This window comes from Acipenser ruthenus, chromosome 42 (genome assembly GCF_902713425.1).
Source record: "Acipenser ruthenus chromosome 42, fAciRut3.2 maternal haplotype, whole genome shotgun sequence".
In the NCBI taxonomy this organism is placed as follows: Eukaryota; Metazoa; Chordata; class Actinopteri; order Acipenseriformes; family Acipenseridae; genus Acipenser; species Acipenser ruthenus.
In genome coordinates this window covers 6795921-6823358 of record NC_081230.1, presented here as the reverse complement: position 1 = coordinate 6823358, position 27438 = coordinate 6795921, and the positions used below count along the sequence as shown (strand labels likewise).

Genomic DNA, 27438 nt, shown 5'->3' with positions numbered 1-27438 from the left:
AAACAAGAGCCTTCAAACCACACTACACACTGAACACCTTCAACCACTCAATACACCAGAGAAACACAGGACTGTCCTAGCTGCTCAAAAACACTGCAAAATGATTTCTGTTATAATAAGGAACGCAACTTATTAAATTATAAAAAATCACAACAAAAAACTGTACCGCATAAGACTACTAATAAACTAGCGAGACACACAGACACCCTGACCCACACAATACAATCACATTACTCGCTATACAAACACACATCCTTGATTACTCAATATACAAACAGGTACAATCACGCTATACACAACAGAAACCCTTAACCAAACAATGCACTAAACACAGGCACGCGATCGCTCTCTACACTACAGAACAAGTACATCAGGAACATACATCCCAGACACAACTGGAAATACAAAATTAGTTCTTTCAGAATCAAAGCACGGATGCCCGACACGTATGGTACAAATGCAGGCAGGTACCTATCATATACCCCCAGATTCTGACAACTGGATAAGCAAGCCGTTCTCTAGACTGCGAGTAAAATGGACAGACGGACACTACAAGGTAACACAAGTTAACATGTCTTGTGTAGGGTGTGAGGAAACAAGAAGTCACCTTTTCAGGAGACCTAGTTCCAGGAGACCTAGTTTGAGGCAACTTATTCTACCAAGTCTCCCCTGATGAGCCATGCAGTGGCTTGAAACCTAGTCTCCTGAACCACAAAGTGGCTTTGAGTTCCCTTGGCTTTACTGTTATAAGACAGGTCATGTTGTACAATTTGGCAAGAGGACTGCTAAGAGCAGCAGAACCCTTTGACTGCTCAAACTGTGCAACATCATTTCTGTTATAATAAGGGACGCAAGTTATTGAATTATTATAAAATCACACAGAAGAATGTACTCCTATTAAACATTCAAAACGTGGTGTAGCTTTTTTAACTTTGGAACTATGGTATATATTCTATACATGGTGACAACTAAAAAGAGAGGATCAGATAAACTCAGAAAGTCCTTCCCAGTGACTGGATGACTTCACCTACACCATTTGTAATCTCAATTATTCCAAGTTTCACTAAAACCAGAAAAGCGTCTCTCTAGATAAATGTAAAACCACCACTCTATCACCAGTTGTGAGCAGAACAGTTTGGCAAATCCTTCCTCAGACCTGGTGTCAATTATAATTAGAATTCCTGCACAATCGTTTGCCGAGACTGCAATTACAATGCTATTTTGTTCAATTACAATTTGCTGCAGTAACTGCAATAATTACAATTATACTAAAACATTACTTGAATAGCTCCACACACTAACATGTTTACTCTGTTTATTCTACCAAGCAGTAACCACAGGTACAAATACAAACATACTATAGAACGTTATTTTAAACAAATAGGGAGTCACTAAAAGTGGTTAAAAATACAAGAACTGTACTTGATTAATTACATTTGTAATTGACCCCCTGTCTGGCCTGCCTTGCTGTTTTGTACACTGGGCAGTGCGGCCACCCTATAAAGCCCCTCAGAAGCACAGCATTGTCAGCTGGACTCCAGCATGGCGCCTGTACCATTGTTCGAGCTGGTTGAGGCACACGTTCTCCGGTGCTCCAATGCAGGCCTTCTGCTGCCGTCTCCTCCAGTCCACCAGCTCCTCCCTCACCAGCGAGACCAGCAAGGCGTCCGCGATCGCCAGGATATTCTGTATGCCCACCAGGAGGTTCTGTCCGGGTACAAACGGCACCGTCATTGTGCTTTGCCGACAAAACAATGCTGTGCACTAGATGGCGCTGGCACTTAATATAAAAGACACTTTGGCTGATCTAGCCAACATTAAATATGTCTCTGGCAGGCAACTAGAACTGAAGGTCAGCTCCTGACCTCAGTCAAAAACACCTTAACACAATAAAAATACAATAAGTGATTGCAATAAGAACCCTCTGAATGATCGCTAACTTGCTTACTCTTTAATTATATTACCTTCCTGGACTCATTCAGTTTATTCAGCAGGTCCTGTAGTACCCTCATCTCCTCTTTCCTCTCCTGCTCAGTGTGTCCTGAAAAATGTCAAGACAATTCTCAACCAGGTACTGGCAGGTGGTCTGGTCCCACAATGGGGATGCATGGCTGGATCAACTCAACAGGGAAATGAGGAAGATGGTGAGAAGTTTCAGGGAACAGAGCAACTTAATGAAAGTGTTTGTCATCAAGATTTGAGATTTGCATGTCGTTACCAAGGGGGCAAAAAAAAGACAATTAGTGAGAGTAATTTGCTTCAAATGTCATTTTAATTGACTTTTTACATTCCCCTGACTGATTGCATGGTGCTTGCAATACAGAGTTAACATGTGTCTGGTTCTGAACTTGCTTCCAGAGGTTTAGTAGCAAAACCTCCAGGTAACTTCTGCAAGAAATCCATGTCTTTGTTTCCACCGCCACTCAGTGTACTAAACCGCATTCCCCCTGCCACGTTTCTAAACCCCAGGATTCCTACCTTCTAAATTGTGGGTCTTATACTTGAAATCAAATTCATCTTGCTGCTCCTCCAAGGATTTCACATGATGTTCCATATCCTGCACACAGAAGTGAAAAACAGTGATATATAAAAAAAGGCGATTCCAGAAATGGTGCAAGGCATGCATACAAGTATTTTCATTTTAGAAAACAATGTCTGGTCCAAAAAGCCACTGATGTGCAAGCTTTACTCCAGTGCTATCTGCATTCTATTTTTTTTTTTTACATGCAGATTTTAAATGAAGGTCTTGTTAACGAGTGCCTGATTAGTTGAACATCGTTTGTCTAATTTACTGTCCAATTATGTTCCCTGATTCCAGCAATCCCGACAGGAAGGGAGCGACCAGGTCAGCCCTGGAGGGGTCTGCCTGAGCTCACCGGGAGCCTGTCCAGTAGGGTCCACTGTAGTGAAGACCAGCGACTTTGCACAGAACTAACCTGCGTTCCCTTGACTGTATCACTCACCCTGCACACAATGGCAGCAGCTTCTACCAGGAGAGCCACACACCTATTCTGATCACAGCAGCTCAGAATTCACTTACCAGCACCTTGCTTTTTAGTTCCAGTATCTTCTTCTGAACATCCTGCTGACTCTCAGTCTCCATGGGGTTCGGTTGAACCTGCAAATTCTGAACCTGAGAGGTGAGCAAAATGGTTGCATTAAAAGGTTTAAGGAGATGCGCCCTTTACATATGACCAAAGCTGTATTCTTTTCACGGTTATCACGGATTTCACAATTTTAGTGACATTTTCCCGATTGACGTAAATCGACGTGTAGTTCCCTGAGGAAATTTCCCATTTGTGAAAGAATAGTGTAAATATACACATTTATCACTGACAGGGTAGAGTCACGGCCGAGCTGTTACCAAACGCTAATGCACACTTCAAATACCGTGGTTTCAGGCTGAGCCGCCGCTACAGTGAAACATAAAACTCTTCATAAAACGCACATGAACACCAACTCTATTTAATTCCACACGCAGAACACAAAACACAAACCTCCACCTCTATCATCCTACCACAATCACTTAAATAAATACAGTGAAAGCTTGCCTTATTGACGCACTGCCTGTTACACTGCATTTATGAACCTGGCAGCCGGTTTAGTTTGCTTCTAGTAAATGATAGAGCTGCACGATTTCTTTAAAATGTCTTCAACCAAAAAGACACCAGCTGCATCAAAGAGCAGAAATATTTCAGCTAAAGATCGCTCTGTCCAGTACAAGACGGGGATATTTCATGTGTCTTATTTTTACATTTATTTATGTTTATTGTGTTTGATAATTCACCAATCGTGGAGATAAATATTCTACAATTTTAGAATTTACTCTTTTTCAGTAAATATTTAGGAACATACTTTAGAGAATTATACATTTTGAATGTGACAATGCAATTTTTTCTGCTTTAATAAATACAATGTTTAAAATCGTGAAATATCTTGCTATTTTTAAACTGTGAAATAAGCTATTTTCTACTGATAAAAATACAGCCCTTATTCAAAAGCATGGAGAAAAAAATGAGCAGACTCTTCAAATACAAATGAAATCATGCATGTGCAAACTGTTCAACACAGTAATACAATATAAACACTTTTATCACAAGGGTGATCCATCAAAACAATGTTGAGGCTCGCAAAATAAAAAGCCATGGAGATTTACACTTAATTGCATACCTATCATCACACAGGAGTTTTCATCTGAAAGGGGACTGTGCTAAGTTTAAAGCTGGGTTAACTTGATAAACTACCAAATTCCCTTTTACCTATCTTCTACCCAGTAGATGGAATTATTTGAACCTGTCCTCACAGCTCATCAGGTCCTGAGATTAGCCTGGTTGCTCTTCTCTGCACTAACCAAGCTGTTTTCCTGTCTGCAGCAGAACAGATTTAAAAACGTACCTCCTGAGCAAGTAGCACAGCATTTAATATATTCTTTTCTTCCATGAGAAGCTTGCTGATAATAAAGGCCATTTCACGTGGATTGTCCTGATAAGTTGCCTGAATGCACACAAGAAAGACAACAGATTCATTAGAGAAGCAAAGCACATTGTATTCATGTTAGGAGACCAGTGTTCTCCCTCTGGACTGTTTGTGACAGGTCCCCAACTGGGACAGCCTCAATCCATAAGGGAATCACACAGACTATAGGGTTGAGCCAGGGGTTCATTTGTGCCCTGGATCCTGTAATCCTGTATATTTTTGTGGGACAGGGGAGAATTAAAACAGTTTTCAAATGATGAAATATATTAAAAAAAACAACTAATAATATTTATATATATATATTATATATATATATATATATATATATATATATATATATATATATATATATATATACACACACACACAACCCAATTGACCCACCCCCCAAATGGCAAAAAAACATGTCGTTGCTCCCGTTCATCAAATTAGCCGGCCCGCCACTGGTATTATTCAAACCTGAAGCTTGTTAAAACATGGCTCAGCAAAAGGTCCGCATACAACTACCAACACCAACAATAAGGCATGAAACCCCGATCCACAGGCAGATGAGAACCTGAAGCACATATGTGAGCTTCTGTAAATCAAGGGCAGTACATTAGGTCTAGAAACAAAAAATGCAATCCCTCGTCCTTAATTATAAGACACGGTACCTTTGTGTTTACAAATGAACCCCTGGGTTGAGCCAACCTTCAGTTACCTCAAGTTCGTACACCTGGTTTGGGGCGGTTTACCTCTTTAAGGTCTGCCTACTGGGAATACGACCGCTTGTAAATACATATTTTGAGTGTAGTAGAAGTATTTTAGCTTGGGTGTGTGTGCGTTTGTGCCTGGTTTACTGAAAAGACACACATCACGCTCAGCTTACAACCTGCAGCAGAGGTGTGGAGTTACAGGAACTTGATGAGTGATGACGTAAGCATTGTGTTTACAAAGCCTCAGGCTGCAGCAGGTGACTGTGTATGTAAATGAGCTAGCTGGACTTTGTCTTATCTATTGGCATGCCTTTTTACACAAATATACAGTATTGTGGGTAACACTTTCAAATCAGTGTCTGTTCATGATTATTTCATGTGTATTAAGGGAAATGTTATAAAGTCATGAAAACTATGTCATGAACTCATGCTTGTGACACTTGAATTCAATAGGAATTTGAAATCATGTGTTAGTTTACATTGGAATTACAGACCTGCATTTTGAAGTGTTACCATATTGTGTATAGCATAAGCTTTTATGTATCTATTTCAGTTTTATTTGATAATTACAGTGCAGAACCTCCAGCATATCTGCACCCAAAAGAAGAACATCCTACCCTTCCATTTAAAAACACCAGGTACTACACGAAGTTCCCACTTTCCATGCCACTCAGTTACACTCCCTAGGTCACCTCAGCAGTGTCTGCTGGGTCATGTTACTGGCTGAGAGCATGTCATTCTATAGGCGAAGCAGCTGGTTGTCTAAAAGACAGGAAATAAGCCGGAAAGGGGTGGGGACAATTTCACCCTCCAGGTGACCAAGGAAGTACAACACTATCTGAAAGCATGGCTTGCAAATCAGAGATTTTATATTTCCTAAATAAAGACACACGTTTACTAGAAGGTGTTTCTTTCAACGCTGCAGATTTGTGACCTGTACTAAATGAATGGAAGTGCACAACAGGAAAGACTTAGGAATTATTTTGTTAGCTACAATAAGTTCAAGTGGGAAAACATTGCTTCTGTAATCTGGAGTCTAGAGCGAAGAAGGGCACACATTCTACAACAAAAACTACTAACTACAGCACCAATTACAATGATTATTTTATTACAAGCCCTATTTACAAGAATATGCCACCTGCTTCCTCTAATAATTCCCTCAAAGCTGGCAAGCGGTCTACTTCTGCTTTCATAATGGCCTCTCTTGAACTCGTTGCAGATCTAGAATTTCGGTTTGACGCAAGGAATAGTGTCTAGTCACATAAATATAACAGTGTTAATATAATCAAACTGAATTCCGAACTGTAGGGTAACTTGTTATGTCTTTGAATGCAATTACAATCCGTTTTCTTACATCTTATAGGTTTTATTAAACAGATCACATTAGGTCCTCCCTCTATAACCGTCACCTTGCGCACAAAATATGCAGCACGGCTGTACAGCTTTAGCTTTAACAGAAGTTCGGAAGTACAATCTTCATTTTTGCGATCAGTAAGTTAAAACGTCACGTGCACACTTACAGCAACTTCGATTACCCAAAGAGATCTCTTGTATGTTTAATCAAGTTGAGAGTGTATTTCTCTTGCTGTGTCAGGTCTGTCATGCAAGAAAAAGTACACTCTCAACTTGATCTGAGCTAGCCATGAGCTAATTAAACATATTATAAGTCACTGAATCTAAATAGAAAATAGATTAAATATGATATTGACATACTTGATCTGTTTTAATAGAACCTTTTGTGATTTTAAACATTTGGAATGCTTTTCCATTGACATTCTGAGGGCGCGATCTACACTCAGTGAAATTATAAGTGTAGCTGCTGCCAATAGGTTTCATGGGGACGTGACTTATACACAATAAGAGACAACCTGCACACAACGTATTAACTTAAAGTATAAAACACAAGCAAATTAACCAAAATGGAGGCAGTGGTAATATTGCTAGTGCTAATAAGACATAAGGGAATGGATTTTAAAAGCTTGGTTAGTATTCCTTTTAAGGAGGGTCCAGTGGTAATATTGCTAGTGCTAATAAGACATAAGGGAATGGATTTTAAAAGCTTGGTTAGTATTCCTTTTAAGGAGGGTCCAGTGGTAATATTGCTAGTGCTAATAAGACATAAGGGAATGGATTTTAAAAGCTTGGTTAGTATTCCTTTTAAGGAGGGTCCAGTGGTAATATTGCTAGTGCTAATAAGAGGGAAGGGAACAGATCTGAAAACGTTGTTTAGCTCCGTGCTGTTTTCTTGCAGCGGTTACCTGGAAGTTTTGCTTGAAGCTGCGGAAGTTGTGCTGCAGCAGAAAGGATTCGCTCTCCTGGCCGAAGCGGCTGTACTGGATATCCAGGTTCTCCAGCAGGTTCTGGAATAGGATGCTCGCTACTGACACATCCCGGGAAGCTTTCTCCCTGAGCCAGGGAAAAAAAAAAAAAACGGGTTAGAAGGAGGGGTGCAAGGAAAGCGTTAATGAAAAGAATACAAGTAGAAATCTATGATTGCGATGCAGCAGTGTTGCTAATATGTGGGCAGCGTGTGCTGCTATCAGGGAAAAGAACAGAACTGATCTCACCTGACCAGGTGCAAGTAATGGTCAAAATGTTTCCAACACAGAGATAAGCCAGGAACTAAGCTTTGCAGGTGTAGAGACTGTATAAAACAGCAATGTTGAAGCAATAGGTGTATAACTTTTGATTATTGGAATCAATAAAAGGAAGCGCGTTATATTCTCGTTGTGTGCGTTCCCTCACACACACACAAATAATTTAGTTTCCTTACAGGGGGAACAATATTTGAATGTTTGTCCATTCCCGGTCCTGGAGGGCTATTCCACTCCAGGTTTAACAGGTAAAATGATATAAGGAACTACTTCAGGGTCTGGATAGAGGTTTAATTTAGCACAGGGTTGGAACAAAGACCAGAAGTGGAAGGGCCCGCTTTATTTTGGCCAATTGATTTCATATTCCATAGTTCTTCAGTCTTTTTTATATACAATTAAATATGCTTCTGCACAAATCATGTTGCATTATCATATAGAAAGAGGTTTTCCTACAATGGCTTTTCAAATGTATGTAAAAATGTAAATGTGAAAATATGTAGAGGCTGGCAGATAAAGTAGCTATAGAATGTCCTTACCAAGTTTCATAATCAGATAAGTGAATCTCTAGATACTAGTAAAAACGTGATAAATCTATGTTAAGACACAGGCCCTTAAATAGATCTAGAGATTCTGACACTCTTAGAACTAAATGATGTCCTGTACAAGCAAGTATCACAGGGGTGGAAATAAGACTCCTATTGCATAACAGTTTCACCCATTCCAGGTTTTCCTATGAGCTTCTTTGCCACAGTGTATAGGTAACAAGCTAAGGTGCGTCTCCCTGCAATAGGAGTCTTTCTTTCCATCCCTGTATTATCACAGTTGAAAAAGCAGACCTCAAGAAAACTACAGTAGTGTGTAAATTTATTAGAACACACCCCACTGCTTCTGTTTTAATTTGAATGAAATCAAACCACTAACTGAATCTTGGAAAATGTGTCAATAGACAAATAAGTAATTGCCTAATTTAAATGACTTTAATAGGCCACACATACAATTAATTTAAAATAGTAAGAGAAAATGAGCAAAATGCCACAAATGGTAAAATGCAGGAGACTAAGTTGTTTAAGATGCCTAATTAAAGCACAAAGTGGTTAAACACTTTCACACGAGTGCCTGTTTCTATATCACAGATTAATGACCGAAAATTGAAATTCTCACCCCCCGAAGTTTTCATGCAGGTAGGTATATAAAGGATACGAATGACGCATCTTGAGGTGTTCCAATACATTTGCATACTATCGTTTATATCTTAAGATCTGTACAAAATACCTCAAATACACCCTGTTAACCTGAAGGTACTGTAGGTGAAGCAGGACACTAAAATAAACAATGTGTCTGAGGTAATTTAGTGAATCACTGTCCCTGCCTTGGGGCTGGATCATATTGCAGAAACTGCTCACTCCCAAATACTTTGAGCAAATATGATTTTATAAGCATGTACAATATGACTCGCCTGGCCCAAATGCCATAACTTGTTCAGCAAGTTTATTCTGACTAATAGTAATATATGTACTATTTACTTTTAAAATAGCTCACTACCTATTTTCTATGTAATCACCTCCAAGCTTGCAAACAGGTGTGTTTTTAGCAGTGCTTCCAAGTGTCCCATGCCAGTAAGCCCAGCAATAAGCTTAATGTAAAGTTACTGAGCGATTCTTAACAGAAATAATTAGTCTAGCACTGGCAGATATGAAAACCCACAGACTAACGCAGGTAGCTGGCAGGAAGTCTTGCATATTTTAAACGCATTTGGTTTTGCAGTTACACGTCTCACTGATGGGAATCTATTAGGATTTATTCATAATCTTGCATATTATCCGTAACTACAAACACAAGATTCTAATGTAAATCTCTTAGCAAACGAAGTCAAGTTGAAACATGTTTTGGGGAGTGCTTTCGTCAGTGTACACAGAAGAAAGCACAATCTGAAATGTTTCTTTACTGGACTTATATTTTCTTGTAAGTTGTACTTAAGAATCTTTCACATTAAAACAGACTGCTAATCAAGGGCTTAAAATCTTCTTAGTACTCGCAATATGATCACTGACTCCCCCCTTTTGTTCTACTGGAGATCTTTCAGGTTATTTGCTTGTATTTTTGTAATTTGGAACATGCATATATACAGCAGTGTGCACATTTATAAGAACACCCCATTGCTTTTGTATCAGAACACCCCATTGCTTCTGTATCAGAACACCCCATTGCTTCTGTATCAGAACACCCCATTGCTTCTGTATCAGAACACCCCATTGCTTCTGCACTGGGGTTTTGATTTATTGTGCACATGAAATCAAACCACTGTAACTGAAAACCTTGGAAAATTGGCATATTAGTGATACAACTGATGACTTTAATAGGCCACACATGCAACTCATTTAAAATAGTAAAGCCCCTTTCACAATGAAGTTCCTAACCGGGTCACGATCCTGTGCTAGCGTGAATCTATGTACCCGGTTTGGCAGCAACCCACCTCAGGATGTTGGTCGACACACTTTAACCCGAGCTGAGCGAGACAAAATGCGCGATGGGCGCTTGTAGAGGAAGTAACAAACAACCAACCCTGGGTGAAGGTTTCACTTCTGCAAGTAACTTGCCAGCCATTTCTGTTAATTCAGTTTGTTGATTGAGACACAACCTGAGCCCGATTACTGCAGGGATGGCGTGGACCGATGAAGAAACATTTGCTCTAATCAACATTTGGGCCGACGACTGAATCCAGAGAAGCTTGGCTGGAAGTGTCCGTAAGAAGCATGTCTTCCAAACAGTTTGCAAGAGGTTGGTTGAAGCTGGATTTCACAGTCCAGTGCAGAGACAGATTAAAAACAAATTAAAAACAAAAGCGTGGTCATGTGAACACTGATGCTTCAGGGGTATTGCGTACACGCACTGTGTACTTGCTTCTGTCACCCAGGTCGAAAAGCAGCGTGAAAACACTGGCCGACCATGCCAGCGTAAAGGGGGCTCAAGAGAAAAGTGGCACATAGCCACAAATGGCAAGGAGTTGTTTAAGATGGATAATTAAAGCAAAAAGTGGTCTAACATTTTCACACATGGGTGTCTACTGTTTCACGGATTACTGAGTGGAAATTGAATTCTCACACCCAGAGGTTTTCATTCAGGTAGGTATATAAAGGATATCCACGACAAATCTTGAGGTGTTCTGATAAATGTGCACACTGCTGTATAGAAAAAACAATGCTGTAAATGAGAGAGTGCTGCTGTTTCCTGGAGCTTTATCAATCTGCAGTCATGGCCTAGAGCAAAGGGAACAGGATGTTGCAGCCCGCCTACTGTTTTTGAAATATTTGCATATACTGAAATTTAAAAAAATAATAATTACAATAAAAAAATTACTTTTAAAACATGAATAAAGGTAATCAGAACAAGTACAAAGATGATTTTAAACCATTGGTTAGCCTCCTTAAGGCTCGTCTGAGAGATGCTGGACTCCTGACCGACGAGGAAGACGGTGAAGAGGTCTAAAAACACACATCCTTTTTTCAAAAGTTTTATTTTTATTCAATTTAGATTTAGTTATTTAATTTCTGATAAGTAGGCATAAATAAAATAATCGTTATTTGCACGCGTTATATGTGCACTAAAATTAAAAGTGTTTAGATTTTGTTTAAAAAAATAATAAAACAAAATAAATAAAGTTGTGTATTAATCATTATTACCACTATCTTATTAATTTTGTTAAATTAGGTTAAATCATAAATAATAAAACAATAAAATAAAAAAGAAATAAATAAAAAATTAAGAACTAGCCTACTTAAAAAAAATAATAAAAAAAAAGGATTTCGTAATCGTGATTATTTCTGGATAAATATAATCCAGCAGTGACATTTTCTGAAAAAACTGATCAAAATGATCCTGGTAAAAGTAATCTCAAATCACAAAACCCAGATCACTTTGATTCAGATTAAAAGTTTTGAAAAAACAGGCCCCTAGAGTGTATGGAGCTTTTCATCTAAAGTACCAGTGTTTCCAGGTTTTCTTTTTTTTTGTCTCAAGTTATCTTGAAAATGCGACGGCATCATCTGATTTGACAAGAGTTCACCACAATCAACACAGAGCGGCTGCTTTGGTTCCTCATCAGTAACTCTGAAAGTTCACAACAAACACCTCTCATTGCAATTTCTCATTTCTCTGTGATTCAGTGGTACAAACAAATTGACACATTATGATTCAGGGAGTACTGCGGTTCAGGAATCATATCGTCATCAAGCACACCTGCCAGTGAGTACCAGTCGCAAGCCTGTCGCGTACCACAGGTTGAAAAGCACTGGAACAGACTAATGGAATAGATAGCAAGTATGCACTGTACCAGTCCTGGCTCTCAATCCAGGAAGACAGGTAGTGCCTCACAGCCATGGGGAAGTCCTCTCCAAAATACAGCTCGTCCACTTTCTGGAGGTATGCCGAGTCCAGCTGCTGCAGGCTATGCCACTGGGCCATGCTGGGGACAAGAGACATGGGGAAACAGGCAAGAAAAGCAACAGGGTCAATTCCAATTTTAAAATGAATTCCAACAATTCATCAAAATCGTAATGAGCAGCATTCTGTTTTAATGAGCGTCTCAGTGGCAACAAATTACAAAACGGTTAATCGATTAAATTGGCTTCAAATGAAAGCAGTTTAGCAATCACACCAGTTTAGAGGTCTCTAAACTATCAATTCCAATTCCTTCAAAAGGAATTGGGAATTGATTTTAAAAAGGAATTGAAACTGAAAAACAGGAATTGACCACCAAACCCTGAATAGTGTCAAGCCTAGGGGTGAAGTAATTCAATAATATTGACTCATGGTGACAGCATTAATCCTCAGGTTTTGTTTTGGTAAGAAGTGTACAATGGTAAGGTATGAATGGTTTAAATATAGGTTGCTAATCATGCAAAGGGTGTCTCGTTGTTATACAGGTAAGAGCAGCTTGGGATATGCCTGTTATAAATAGGCAGGCTACACACAACATATTGTGCTCAGGAACAATTAAAGCTGAAACAGGTTCCACAGTAAATATTACGTTTTTGTCAGTCATCTGTAGGCAATATATAGCTTAAAGCTGCTACACACCAGACAGATGCGACAAGCGAAGATGTGCAGCAATGCGACTAAATTAATAGACCCTATACTTTTGAGAAGTATCTTTTCACACGACAGGCAACGCTGGGGCGATACAAATTAAACACGATTCAGTCATATTTTTTTGTGATTTCTTCGTGACAACTAGGGAACTGACCAATCAGAAAACAGCTTCAATACATGTGGTCCACCAGGGCGAAGCAGTATCCAAAATGGAGGAAAAAAATGATACTTGCCGTGGAAAAATACCAAGAGCATTATGACAAAGGTCAGCGCTATTAATGACAGAGATAAAATAATATATGCCAGTCCATTTTGAAGGAACAGAGTCAGCCTGGTATTTATGATTCAACACACATGGCAATAAAATACCGTCATTATTTCTACATCATGTTGTTAAATAAGTACCAGTATTGCTCATAGTTTTGTCAATAAGCAATTTAATAGTTTCAGGTGTGTAATGTTGTTGAAGCTGACAGTAATGTTGTTGAAGCTGACACCCTGGGATCATTCAAGAAGCTGCATGATGAGATTCTGGGATCAATAAGCTACTAACAACCAAACGAGCAAGATGGGCCGAACGGCCTCCTCTCGTTTGTAAACTTTCTTATGTTCTTATGTATGGTCATGTCGCTGCGAAAACATCTTGTCACCCGATGAAAAAACCTTTACACAGCCTTGTCCTTTTTAACATCACCGTTAGCAGCCAGTCGAGAGAGATTTATTTCTAATGGGTTTTTATTTAACATTAAAAAAAACATACAAGGTTGTTTTTCTGATCCCATTTGGTCAACAAGAACAATAAATGTAGTTGTTTTTTTGTTTTTCCCTCATTTGTATTTGGCAGTCATATAGGCTCTCAATACAAATAAAAAAATAAATGTTCCCAGGAACTGGAAAAGACATTGCCAACAGCTAGAGGCATGTCTGTCTTGCTGGCACATAATCAAAGCACAGCTGCCCTTACATTACAATTACAGGAAAACGAATCTTACACAAAGTCCTCAGAAATTAAAATGAGGGAGTATAGTGAACTGTGGATCACGTCTTACTGAGCACATGGAGGAAACCAAAGTAGGAGAGAGATCAAAACTAGCCAAAAGGGTTTGTTCAGTTGGGAAAGCAGCTGGAAAAATCAGGCCTAATTCTTTTGGAATTCATTTGTGAATCTAAATGGATTATTTTGCAGGAAGCGTTCATCTGGTATTCATTTGATTCAAAGTGCATTCTTTTAGAAATCACAGAAGTAGCAGACAGGCTTGTGACAGACAGGAAAGGCACCAATGTGGACCCTGCAACCTTTCACCCCGCTCATTCCACACGTGATACAGTGCCTGCGCTTCAGCATGCAAATATGTATGCAACTCAAAGGGGGCAATTTCATGATCTAAGCAGTGGCCGATCTAAATTCCAGACCTGGGCTCAATTACAATTACAATAGCATTGTTTGAAATTACAATTACAGCTTGTTTAATTACAATTATACTAAAAAGTAACAAACAATTACACACACTATTTTAAACATACTATTTAACTAGTATTGGGGTCTCTAAAAGTGGTTGAAAACATGGTGTAATGGTCGTGCAAGTAAAAAACAACAGGGAAATGAGAACGATTACATTTGAAAAGGTGTATAATTGAATTAATCATATGGTATAATTACAATTACACAGGTGTGCCAAGGTTCAACTATAATTCATTTCGAATTACACAATTACAATTGTAATTGAGACCAGGGCTGCTAAATACTGCCACTAACTATAAAGCTTTGGTTTCGGCATTTTTGGCAAAAACTAATGTAAAGCAGGGGGCCAGAGATGTCGAAAATCTGTTAAATTTTTTGGCACTGGCCTTTCTTCAGCAATTCAAAACAGGATACGATACACCCGCGCAACTGCCTACAGTTAGCTAAAAATACGATGTAAGGGGATGAACAGGCACCAAGGTGGCTGATTTTGCTACACAAAACAATTCTTAACAGAACTACCAACTCCCCTCTCTGTACACCTAAGGCCAATACAATAAAAGCATTTCTCCAGCCCTGATGTTAAGCAATATGATTTGGTAATAGGGAACCTTAAAACGACAGCTGCCAGTAGATTTTTTTTTATTTTTCCGGTTCTTGTCCCTTTGTTTTTCTGTTGCACTGTCAACAGCCACGTTCTGCCTGCCTTAACATGTAGCAATACGGGCCTGTTTATGTCAAGTAGTTCATGAAGAAATTGCAAAATCTGTTTAACAAGTAAAGTAATAGTAATACTGTAGGTGAGAAAACTACTGAAAAAACGTTAAGTGCCACTAAGGGTCGGGGTCAATTCCTGTTCACCAATTCCAATTCCTTTTGAAAATCGATTTCCAATTCCAATCCCTTCGAAGGACGTTTTAGAGACATAATTGTTGCAATTGGCTTCAAATGAAAGCTGTTGAACAATCTAATTGACTAACAGTGACTTCAATGTTAGTAATCTGTTGCCACTGTGCGAAGCTCATTTTAACAGAATACTGCTAATTGCAATTTTGATCAACGAGGTGTTGGAATGGATTAAAAGGGATTGGGAATTGATTTTTAAAAAGGAACTGGAATGGAAAAAAACAGGAATTGACCCCCGACCTGGTGCCACTCTAGTATACAACTGTAAATATCTGGTATACAAACTACAGTACCGCTAGAATAACTGTAGAATGCAAACACAATGACAACATGATATAGTAAAAAACCACCCAGGCATGTCAATTCAATAGCTTGTCATTTAATTGCCCTAAAGTTACAATTGTATTGGATACTCACGTTTCAAACATGAACCAACTATTTCATTTCAAAACTGCTTGGAATAACATCATTATTATTATTATTATTATTATTATTATTATTATTATTATTATTATTATTATTATTATTATTATTATTATTATTATTATTATTATTATTATTATAATAGCAGTGTGGAGTAGTGGTTAGGGCTCTGGACTCTTGACCGGAGGGTCGTGGGTTCAATCCCAGGTAGGGGACACTGCTGTTGTACCCTTGAGCAAGGTACTTTACCTAGATTGCTTCAGTAAAAACCCAACTGTATAAATGGGTAATTGTATGTAAAAATAATAGGTAAAAAAAAAATGTAATTGTATGTAAAAAATAATGTGATATCTTGTAACAATTGTAAGTTGCCCTGGATAAGGGCCTCTGCTAAGAAAATAAATAATAATATTATTATAGTTACCACTGATGGCCTTAGGCTTTGTTCACTTTCAATGCTGGATCTAAGTTTCCGTTTTTATTTGGCAGTTATTACTGGGTTTAAAAAGCAAAACCACTACGCAGCTTAACCGATACGAGACAAACACAACTGTAAATAAACACGTGCTGTACAACCGAATTATACGATATCTAGATACAACTTGCTGGGTACACTGTGCACTATTATTGAGGCTCTGTTTATAGAAAGCTGCAAATACTATAATCATTATTTCCTTAAAATGTGGTTCCCATTTATAAATGAATTACAAAAATAGTTATATACTACTGTCTAATTACTACAGTGACTTAAACAATGTATCATGGGTTATCCTACTGTTCCTGTACGCAATAATGATCACTTAAGATGTGGCATTGGTTTGGGGGTTTAGATCTACACGTGCATAAATGTTAAACTTATTATATGTCTGTATAAGATTGCATGGATGTTATTTAAAAGTTGAATACAAATATTAATTTGTTTTAGAACTTGCACACATGTATTTATGCATTTTAAGTACTGAATATGCACCCCCACATTACTGTCAATTCATTTACTTTCCCATTTTAGATCACAACAATAACAAGAATAGAAATGAATGATAATACCTGTATTACCAGCTCGTGTATTTCGCAGTTCAGGGCTGTAAGACAACAGCTACCCAACCGACAAAAACAAATATACACTGCGTTGATCCAATGACATTGCAAAATTAATTTGCATTCTGCACAAAAACACCGAATAAAAATATTTGTAATAATTGACATATGTAATAATACTTAGCCATGTTTAACTCTGGTTTTAAATGCAATTTGGGGTTTTGATACAATATAACTCATGCTGTGACTATAATGATATATACGGAACGTTCAGAACTACGACGCTATGTTTACAAACCAATCTGCACGTTACATTATCAACAGATAATCAATATATTTACCTGTTCCAGGTGGATGGTATATCCTGCTCCAATTATAACAATGTTGAACTATTAAACGCGAAATTACTTTTGTTGTTTTAGTAAGTTCCTGTTCAGGGAAATCTTGTAGTAAAACTCTGTTTTTTGAACTTGGCTTTCTTTCACGTTCTGTAAACGCAATTCCTATAAACCCCCTCTGTAAAACATAGCTGCCTTGAGCACCGCCTTTGCTTTCTGACTACTGTAGGCGTTTGCATCTTTCATTGGCTGGTAACACGACACATTAAAAAGGAGACAAGCTGGTAACACGACACGTTAAAAAGGAGACAAGCTGGTAACACGATACATTAAAAAGGAGACAAGCTGGTAACACGATACATTAAAAAGGAGACATGCAAGACTTGTTCATTTCCGTCGCAGTGTCTCCAACTCTCACGAGAAAATTAAAAGCGGCACTGTCTTTCAAAACAAGCCCAACTTTGGGGGGAGTGGAGCTTTTTATACAAATTCCATATTTTTTTTTGTAGTTTTAGTTTTTTTTTTTTAGTAGTTCTAGTTTTTCTTAGTTTAACTGGAGTGGGGATAGGATTATAAGATTCTAATGACGTGCATATACATTGACACCTGTCAATCAACGCAACCCGCGACTCTCAAAAAATTAAAGCGACCTTGTCTTGAAGGAATGACTATGACGCCATTGCGGCTCTACACAGAGTCGATACACTGCGTTAAATAACTGAGCGGCTCAGAGTGACAATTATTCCACTGAAGAAACCTTAGCGGGTTATTTCACTGAGCGGCTAACTTACCTAACGCGCCAACTTTGTTAAATTTGAAGCCAAAATGGCAGAGGAGGCATACAGTTTCATATTACCCAGGCTGTCAATAACCAATATGTTGAGCAGCCGTTGACCAATCGTTCTAGAGAAATATAGCGTCACCAGGTCGATAGAGCATTTCATTGGCTTGTCATCCTGTCTCGGTGCTGTCGAAGCCCCGCCTCTTCTTTTACAGAGCGCCGAATGGTTGAAAGATACGTCACAATGATTAGGAGGGCGGAGAGAAAGCGAGCTCCAGAGGGGGCGAGTAACAACAGAGGAACAGCGCCTGCAGAAAGTCCCGAGCTGAACAGCTGATTTCCCAGAAATGACGTATGGTGCAGAAAGGAGCCAATAAGTTTCGGATTTTTACAATACAGTCAGGTGGGAGAGTGGCGCTGGGTGTTTAAATGCGGAGCAAGACGAAGGCTTAGAAAAGCTGTATATATTTAAAATAAGGGTTTTAATTATAATTGCAAAGTTAAAATCTATTTAAAAAGTGTTTTGTAACCGATATAAAATGTTTTAAATTGCAATGCAGAAGGAAGGTTATCCGATTCAGAACGAGCGGGTTTAGATTCGAGCCGCAGTTTGCTAGTTTACGCTGTGCATGACAGTTAAATTGCAACAAACTAAAAATACTAACTAACTGGGGATGTGATACTGTGGTCGGTATGGAATACACGGGACAGTACTAATAATAGACCGCAAGGTAGTTTATATTGCAACGAACCAGGCGCTTCTAGACAGACCTTGTAAAGCATGTCATTAATTTAGTCCAGTGATTTTTTGACCAGTGGGTTTCAAACTTTTTTTTTTTTTTTTTAAACGGTACCCCTTCTGTCTGGAGGTTTCAGCTCAAGTGCCCCTCAATTTTCGCTCTTCTGAATGGTACCACAGTTGCATTAATCTGATAAACACATTACATCGATTTCCCTGTTTTATTTAATATATAATTTATGTCACAACATTTTTTGACCCACAAAGGTTTAGGACAAAATATCAAACAGTAATTATTCAAACTAAAAGCCTGAGATCCCTGTTTATTACAGGGCTATAATAATAGTTGGTTTGCTGTAGCCCTTCCCACTCAAATATTTCACCCACTACTAATATACAAATTATTATTTTATTTCTTATCCGACACCCATATCCAGGGCGACTTACAATTGTTACAAGATATCACATTCTTTTTACATACAATTACCCATTTATACAGTTGGGTTTTTATTGGAGCAATCTAGGTAAAGTACCTTGCTCAAGGGTACAGCAGCAATGTCCCCCATTGTAATTGTGTGTAAGTGCACATGTATACTAAGTATAAACGAGAGTGTACAATGTAAAGTGTTACCACTTTGTCCTTGTTATAGGTGGAGTCCCTAAAGGTTTGAATCTCTTACTTGGCTTGTGCCATGTTTGCGTGTTGTCAAGGCCAGCCTTGCTGATGTATTAAGAACATAAGAACATAAGAAAGTTTACAAACGAGAGGAGGCAATTCGGCCCATCTTGCTCGTTTAGTTGTTAGCAGCTTATTGATCCCAGAATCTCATCAAGCAGCTTCTTGAAGGATCCCAGGGTGTCAGCTTCAACAACCGGGGAGTTGGTTCCAGACCCTCACAATTCTCTGTGTAAAAAAGTGCCTCCTATTCTCTACACTTTGAAAAAAGAGGAAGAATTTAATGTGTCGGACCAACACTGAGACTGATGAAGGAAATGAAATTGAAACTAATAAAAGAGCAGGAAAATAGATATGAAATCAAACCACTGGAACTGAGATGTCAAAACAGGCAAATTCGTGATTGCCTAATTTAATTGATGACTTTAATAGGCCACACATGCAATTCATTTAAAACAGCAAGAGAAAATGAACACAGAGCCACACATGATAAAATGCAGGAGACTTTGTAGAAGTTGTTTAAGATGCCTGATTAAAACACAGAGTGGACTAACATTTTCACACGAGTGCCTATTGTTTCTATATCACTGATTACTGAGCGGAAATTGAAATTCTCACCCCCTGAGGTGCAGGTAGGTATATAAAGGATATAAATGACACATCTTGCAGTGTTATTAATACGTGTGCACACTACTGTATGAATAAAAATATCAAAAAGGATTATTACAGTGACACGGACAACATAGGTTATAACAAAAGTAATGTCACTGTGGGGGATTCTGAAACACTTAACAGGTATCCACAAAAAAGAGTTACAAGAAATGATCAATCTCATAAAGATGTTACGTTAACCCCAATTGTATCTTATTTAACTATTTGTAGACGTAAAATGCTGTGGTACCGTCTGTGTTATTTTGCACGCTTTGTATTTCATCAATTCCTTTTAAATCCATTTTCGTCATAAACATTTGCCTAGTAGTGAAATAATAAGCAGATCTAGATTTTTAGCAACTAATTCAGCTGGTTACTCTACAATCATGGTGCCGTTTGTCCAGTAATCCTGATTGAAGACGATATCTTCCTCTTTCTTCATTTTTCTAAGCAGGTATTTGATGCCGGCTTTCAGCCCGGTTTTCAAACCAGCCCCCGCGGCGTAGCCTGCAATCCCGGCCGTGCCACCGGTAGCTGCCATCAAGGCGTCTGTGCCCAGGTCCACGGCAGTGAGAATGGCCCTCTCCTTTGCCTCTTCAGTGCAGTTGATGGTGGCGTAGTAGACCGCTGTGCCCAGATTGTAGAGTGTGCTAACCGCCGGGATCCACTCCACCACACTGTACACCTTCTGCTCCATCTTATCGTCACAATCCTTCTGAAGGCTCCGTCTTGCAATGCGGTGGTAGAGCTTTCGGACCTCTTCGCATTCTTGAATCCAGGACTCTGCGTCAATCTGGGGAAGGATGTGGCTGCCTTTCCTTCGGATGACGCTGAAAGTCTCTTTACCGCTGACCCCTGAGCAGAGATACCCCAAGCCTTCGCACTCCTCGATGGCGTCTCTCAGTTCCCTGTGCACCTTCATGGCGTCTCCCATGAGCAACGTACTGTTGACCTTCACCCATCCCTTGCACTTCTTGGCTTCTGTGCTTTCCTTGATCTCGTTGCTCTCTTCTGGGTTCTGGAACTGGGATGCAATCTGGTTGATGTTGAACAGCAGAGCCTGAAGATGATGCTCCCCATCGAATGCCAGATTGGCTTGAGGGGTCGCTAGGGTCCTGGTTGGGTTTTTCTGGATGATGTCCTTGAATTCCAAAAGCATTTCATTCGCGTCCAGGAACCCCAAATCTTCATAGAGCTGCAGAACCAGCTTTTCTGCTTCTTGACGGCAGCCGAAGCCAGCGAGGAGGGGCACCAGCGCGATAGCCACTAGATCTTTCGCAAAGAGCGGCCAGCGAGTGTCATCTCCAAGGGATGCCTCGACCAGTTCACTGCAAGTGACATTCTCGCTGATTGACGGCACCTTGATTTTGGATCCCAGCAGCTGGGATAAGGTGTCCACCACCCTTTTTGCAGACTCCACCTTGAGTTCTTGTGCGACAGTTGAGTCTTTATCTCCCTCTGCTTCATGTGGATCACGGGATGGGATTTGGGATGTGGGAGTTGTCTTCGGAGCCAGGGCATGCAGAGATTGGCAGGGGAGAAGGTCACACAGCAACAGCTGGCAGATGAAGAGCCACTTGAGCTTTGGATTCATTGTGAGGGCAAAGTCTGTCCCGGAAAAAAGAGATATTATATTGAGTGGACTGCTATGCACCTTTTATAAAAGTTTAGCATGGTCCATTTAAACTTAAAAGGGCAGCAGTGTGGGGTAGTGGTTAGGGCTCTGGACTCTTGACCGGAGGGTCATGGGTTCAATCCCAGGTGGGGGACAATGCTGCTGTACCCTTGAGCAAGGTACTTTATCTAGATTGCTCTAGTAAAAACCCAACTGTATAAATGGGTAATTGTATGTAAAAACAATGTGATATCTTGTAACAATTGTAAGTCGCCCTGGATAAGGGCGTCTGCTAAGAAATAAATAATAATTTGCATGGTAAGTTTGCAGTTTCCTTGTGGTTTTCCATAGTTATGCTATGCATTTACCATCGTTTACCATGTTTTAAAATGTGCTTTACCATACCTCTCTGTGCTTTACAATGCTAACCTGTGCTTTACCATGCAATTTACAATTTGCTGTGATTTTATTATGTTAAACTTTTATAAGGGCATACCTGTGATATTCAAAACTGCTGTATTACACTACAGGCACTTCCTTCTTATATAAAAATGCAATCTGTTCAATTTTCTGTTGCATGAACTAGAATATAAATTGGTATAGCCATCATATGGAAATATTTGATAATTTTGCATTGGACAGCATTATATGCTTACCGTAATTCATGAATGTAGTAAGCAATATACGCATGACTCCTAATGATTCCTCTAAAGAATTCCTATAATTTCAGCTCTCATTCACTTTACTGAGAAAGTACCCAGGGATGACTTAATTCAACAGTTTGAGTCTTCCACTGAAAAATAACTAAAATGATCATAAACAATTTGGTGTATTCGATTAGTTGGCAGTTGATCTGAGTGGAGTTATCTTTCCTATACTGCTCTAGCAATCTGCTGTTTTTAGTAATGTTAGTGTAATGTTAGTGTTTCAGAAATAAACCGTGCACGCTTTGTATTGAAGGCAAAGCTTTAAAACAATCTGTAAAATGTTTAAATAGTTCAAGGAAAGGTTTATCGCTACTCACCTGTATGCTCCCAGAGTGAAGTTCATTCGGTTCTCCAGCTCTTATAATGAGTAACAGATTCCCCAAATACAAACATCCCGTCTGCCTCTCTCCTGGGCACCAATGGAAACGTTCATTCCGCATGCTTGCTTGTATGCTGGCTCAGTCATGAGGCCGGGGGTAGCATATTGATTAATGTGGAGGGGAAACTTTTCTAAAGCTTTTTGTTTGCTCTCTTCTTTCTATCGACTGGGATGGACCCAGGCTTTGTATTTGACCCAGTTTTGTAGGGGCTATGTTGCTTGGCTAGCACCAAACGCTGGCAGACAAGGCAGGGGATGAAATGTGCATTGCCCTGCAACACGTATTCAATTTTCTGCTAAACTGTGTCTGTTGCATACCGGTCTGTGTCACTCCCCTTCAGAGGAAAGCAGACCTCGTTGGCTCTCCAGTTTGTTTACTTTGTCTAAATGTAGTTCAGGGGCTGTAATACAGAACAATTCCCTAACTTGCTTTCCTATCTTATCTTTTATGGCTAGTATAGGATAAAATAAGTACGGTGATGTCCGTGCCTCTGGTGTGAATGAAAGTGTGTAATATAATTGTGTACAAACTTGTATTTTTCGACTTGCATTACATATATGAGCCACTGGTTATTGTTCAATGGATGTGTCAACACAGGATACTTCATATCTTATTCCTCAGTAAAGTTTCAAATATCAGTGATCATAATCACCGACAATAACTTGTGGACACTTCTAACTCCAACACAATGAGCCACCTTCTCGCAGGAAGTGGGGCTAGATTTAGACGTTACACGTACAGGGCTGTAGCCAGCCATGCAAAAATCACAGAGGCACTTGGCCGTGCAACCCTACCTGCGTGGTGTCGCTGTAGTCTGCAATGACAGTAAAAGATTTTGAAGAGCACAGAGGCTAGAGATATCAGCGGGAATGTGTGTATATAACGAGGGGTGTGTTAAGGTACACATCTCCAAAATATACTAATGAAACCAAAAATGATATCGCAAAAGTCTATCGGAAGCCATAATAGTAGCACAGTATTTCAGGTTAGATTTTGAAATGTCCCATTTTTCATTTTTAGCTCTTAGTAAAGTATATGAGAAAACTACAAAGTGGTATGTAATTCCATATGATAACATAACATTATTCAGCAGGTTTCATTCGACTTTGTGAAGCAGAATCTGTTAATTGAGACTTTTGGCCTTATCTGTAGGCTGATCAAATCAACCACTTAGAGAAGAGGTGGATGTGTATTGAGTTATATACCACTAGAGGTCACTGTTAACCTTTTAAATCTCACTACAATGCTCAGTGCTTAGCACACACACAGAGTAAGGGAAATACAAAAATATTCAGTTAGAACAGCACTAGGCTTTTGGTTCATGGTACAGGGAGTGCCAGGATACTAGCTGAGAAGTGGTCATTTTCATGTAGCGGGTAGAGGGCAAACTCCTAAACGTCAATAGGCAAAAGTAGCTAAATGACCCCAAAAATTGTCTTAAAGGGTCCTGACGATTCAACATCAACATGGCTTAGTAACCAATCCCATACCCTCTCTACTGTCATTAGTTCCATGATCTTCCATCTGGAAAAGCATTTCTTCATGACTAGCTTCCCAGATACTGGTGTTCTGCTCCAGGATGGGAACCCCTTGACACAGACTGCCTTGGAAGATTACAGTAGATCAGTGGTGACCCAGAGTTTCTGTCACTGGCAAATGACAAAAATACCCCCATGAATCATTCCAGTTGAGGAAATTGGGACCTATGTGGTCTGTATGTGTTGTTCATTACTACCTTTGAAAAATAAAATAAAATGCAAAAACATGTCTAGCATGTGGTGTGCGTCTTTTATCAAAATAAATGTGAGATCTATGAAGTGATGGCAATGCATCCTGGGTAAGATTTACAAGAACGATTCTGTTAGATCTGAGTGTTTTCTTTGCTATGTGGAGTTCCCATCCCATCATTAGATTAATAAATTATAAATCAAGCTTTTAAGCATACGAACAAACACCAGGGTGACTTCCCACCCACCATCCCACACATTGATTTAATAATACTACTTGTGTATTAGGAAGTAGAATTTAATCAAATTTATTAATAATTTACAACAGAATTTGCAAGGAAATCCAGTTTCCAGTACGTGGGCAGGCAGCGATGATTCCTGTGTTAATCTGATTTGTTTTAACGTGAATGTCTGTTATATAACACATGGAAACTTTCTCAGAAATTAAAGTAGATGGCATTTGTTCAGTTAGCTCTAACCTCTCTCAAATCTAACTGGTAGACCATTCTTTTTTTTAAAAAGTTTTTAATTTAGTGCCCAGTTATTTTACCCCTGATTTTCTCCTCAATTTAGAATATCCAACATTTTTTTCCCCCTCACCAAACAGCTCCGATCCCACGACCAAGACAGCTTCCTCTTCTACACCCAGGAACTCGAGAGCGGATCTCAGTGAGCTACCGCCCTCTGGAGGACAAAGGCCAGCCCTGCAGGTGTCCGCTCTGAGCTCACGGGGTGCCTGGCCGGTAGAGTCTGCTGTAGCGCAACGAGAAGAAACAGTCCCTGCCAGTTTTGCCTCCCTAACCCGCGGGAGCACCAGAGCCAATGCGATGCTCCCTCCGAAAATGAACCGAAAAAAGAAACAGCCCAGTTCTTTTGCAGTGCAGCTTCAAAATAATCCCTTAAATCTTACTTGTTGTGCACTTCCATTGGTTTTGTGGGTCTGAAATGTTCACTTAAAAAAGAAACAGTTATCGTAAGCATACATTTTTATTTGAAGGTACTACACTTGTTTAAAAGAAATCTGTGTTTGCAAGCCATGCTTTTTGATTGCTCTTGCTTGGTAATTTATGTGTTTAATTAATGTGTAGTTACATAGTAATTACTTGGTTAATACATGTGTTATTACAATGTTATTATGTACAGTTACAATGTACTTGCATTTTATTACCCCAACTCTAAACCTAACCCTAACTCCACTGACCCTAACTCTTTTCTGATACAATTGTGTACTTACATATATTGAGCAAAAAGATTTACACGCTAAGTAACTATGCATAAGCACACATGCATTTACTATGTAACTACTATGTAAATACACAGACACTTAATATAAAGTGTTACCCAGCTCTTTACCCTTTTGCCCTATGTGTGAGAAACCTGTCCTGATCTTGTGACTTCGCTTCCAATCGGCTTTTAAGGCACTTAATGCAGAAGTTCGTTGCCATTGATTGGATTGCAATTGTAATGGTGAGGGGAGGACGGCTTTTCTTATTTTGAAATCAACACATTCATGAATGGATTTATTTAATACCTGCCGATTTTAAATGCTTCTTAAATGTGATTTGCAAACCCATAGTAAATATCTATGTAAGCTTTGAATAACTTTTTTGTGTTCAACTCTCTTTAGTGGAAAATAATTTTCTTGCATTCATTCAAATACAATGGCAGTTGCTAAGCAGATGCAGAGCTTGATCACAGAACATTCTCTGGATTAGTCAGTTACCTTGAGTTTAAACTTACTTTCTTTCCCATACATTGTGCTTATTAAACATTCATGATTATTTTTTCTCATGGCCATAGACAACGTATCCTCAAATGTTTGTTTTGGTAAAAAGTTACAGTCAACTACAAGACTACAGGCAGCCTTAATACTTGATGCTGCCTGCTATTTAAAGCCAGAGAGATTGCAAGTCAGTTTTTAAAAATAACATAAATCGTCTAAATGGTTAAATGCACAGTCAAGCAGTCTACAGCTATGGCCAAAAGTTTTGCATCCCCCTATAGAATGAACTAATTCTGCTTCATAAAGTCGAATGAAACCTGCTGAATTATGTTAGGTTAATATATTGAATTACATACCGCTTTGTAGTTTTTCCATATACTTAACGAAAAAAATTGAAACAGATGACATTTTGAAACATCATTATTATTATTATTATTATTTATTTCTTAGCAGACGCCCTTATCCAGGGCGACTTACAACTGTTACAAGATATCACATTATTTTTACATACGATTACATTATTTTTTACACATCATTTTTACATACAATTACCTATTTATACAGTTGGGTTTTTACTGGAGCAATCTAGGTAAAGTACCTTGCTCAAGGGTACAACAGCAGTGTCCCCCACTGGGGATTGAACCCACAACCCTCCAGTCACGAGTCCAGAGCCCTAACCACTACTCCGCACTGAAATACTGTACTGCTATTATGGCTTCCGGTAGACTTTTGCAATATCATTGTGTAGTTTCTTTGATTGCATGATGTTAAATAAAAGATCTAAAATATGTCAATCATAAAATTATAGATGATGCAAAACTTTTTGGCCATAGCTGTATGCATTAAAGATTAAGTTACAAGGCTTTCTTGAGACCTTACCGTCATAGCCTATTATTGTTGATAAAAAATCCAGATTATTATAACAAACATCACGGCTAGGAAATAAAACAATGTCTTCCAGGAGGGAAAACACCCTTTTCTCATTAAATTTGCAAACATGTACTAAATCGAAGCAGCGGCTGCCTTATTGAAGTCTGCACTCGTACTGGGCTGTCCTCTAAGTGAAAGATCTCTATTATCCCAGAGAACAATGCTTGATTAGAATTGTAATCAGTTCTTTTTTTGATGTCTCCAGTGGTTGGAAAGAGAGTGTTCTAAGCATCATTAGATCATCTTTAATACTCAGAATCCACACTGATCTTTCAGGGAAAACATAATTGGGATACATAATACAGTTTCTACGTGCTCTTTAATAGTGAGGCAGGAGTGTCTCTGTAATGACAATGGTATTGATTTGGGACTGTATTGGTAATGTTTTTATAATGGAATCACTGTGGTAGGAACCAGTACACTGACTATTGTCTGCTACAAATCCATTGAGTTCTATACAAGATTATACATGACCCTTTGTGGCAGAGT

The 27438-nt window shown here is 39.0% G+C and overlaps 2 protein-coding genes across 4 annotated transcripts in view; both read right to left on the bottom strand.

Moving 5' to 3' along the window:
- Nucleotides 1-17317, bottom strand: part of LOC131709223 (signal transducer and activator of transcription 1-alpha/beta-like) — a 31616-nt gene extending 14299 nt beyond the window's left edge. The window contains exons 1-8 of one of the 3 annotated variants that reach the window (XM_059011313.1): nucleotides 17024-17317; nucleotides 12096-12227; nucleotides 7430-7577; nucleotides 4396-4494; nucleotides 3041-3133; nucleotides 2479-2557; nucleotides 1965-2041; nucleotides 1556-1707 (exon numbers count right to left, since the gene is read on the bottom strand). In XM_059011313.1, the coding sequence (XP_058867296.1) occupies nucleotides 1556-1707; nucleotides 1965-2041; nucleotides 2479-2557; nucleotides 3041-3133; nucleotides 4396-4494; nucleotides 7430-7577; nucleotides 12096-12226 (779 nt within the window). In that variant the 5' untranslated portion in view covers nucleotide 12227; nucleotides 17024-17317. The remainder of the gene's footprint in view (nucleotides 1-1555; nucleotides 1708-1964; nucleotides 2042-2478; nucleotides 2558-3040; nucleotides 3134-4395; nucleotides 4495-7429; nucleotides 7578-12095; nucleotides 12228-17023) is intronic. The other 2 variants (XM_059011311.1, XM_059011312.1) reach the window with 2 other exon arrangements.
- A 2274-nt stretch (nucleotides 17318-19591) lies between these two features.
- Nucleotides 19592-22608, bottom strand: LOC117966942 (uncharacterized). The gene is made up of 2 exons (XM_034913873.2): nucleotides 22507-22608; nucleotides 19592-21475 (listed from the first exon to the last, which is right to left on the bottom strand). Exon 2 carries the CDS (start codon nucleotides 21459-21461, stop codon nucleotides 20241-20243), a length of 1221 nt encoding a protein of 406 aa, XP_034769764.2. The 5' UTR covers nucleotides 21462-21475; nucleotides 22507-22608; the 3' UTR covers nucleotides 19592-20240.
- Nucleotides 22609-27438: the final 4830 nt, after the last annotated feature.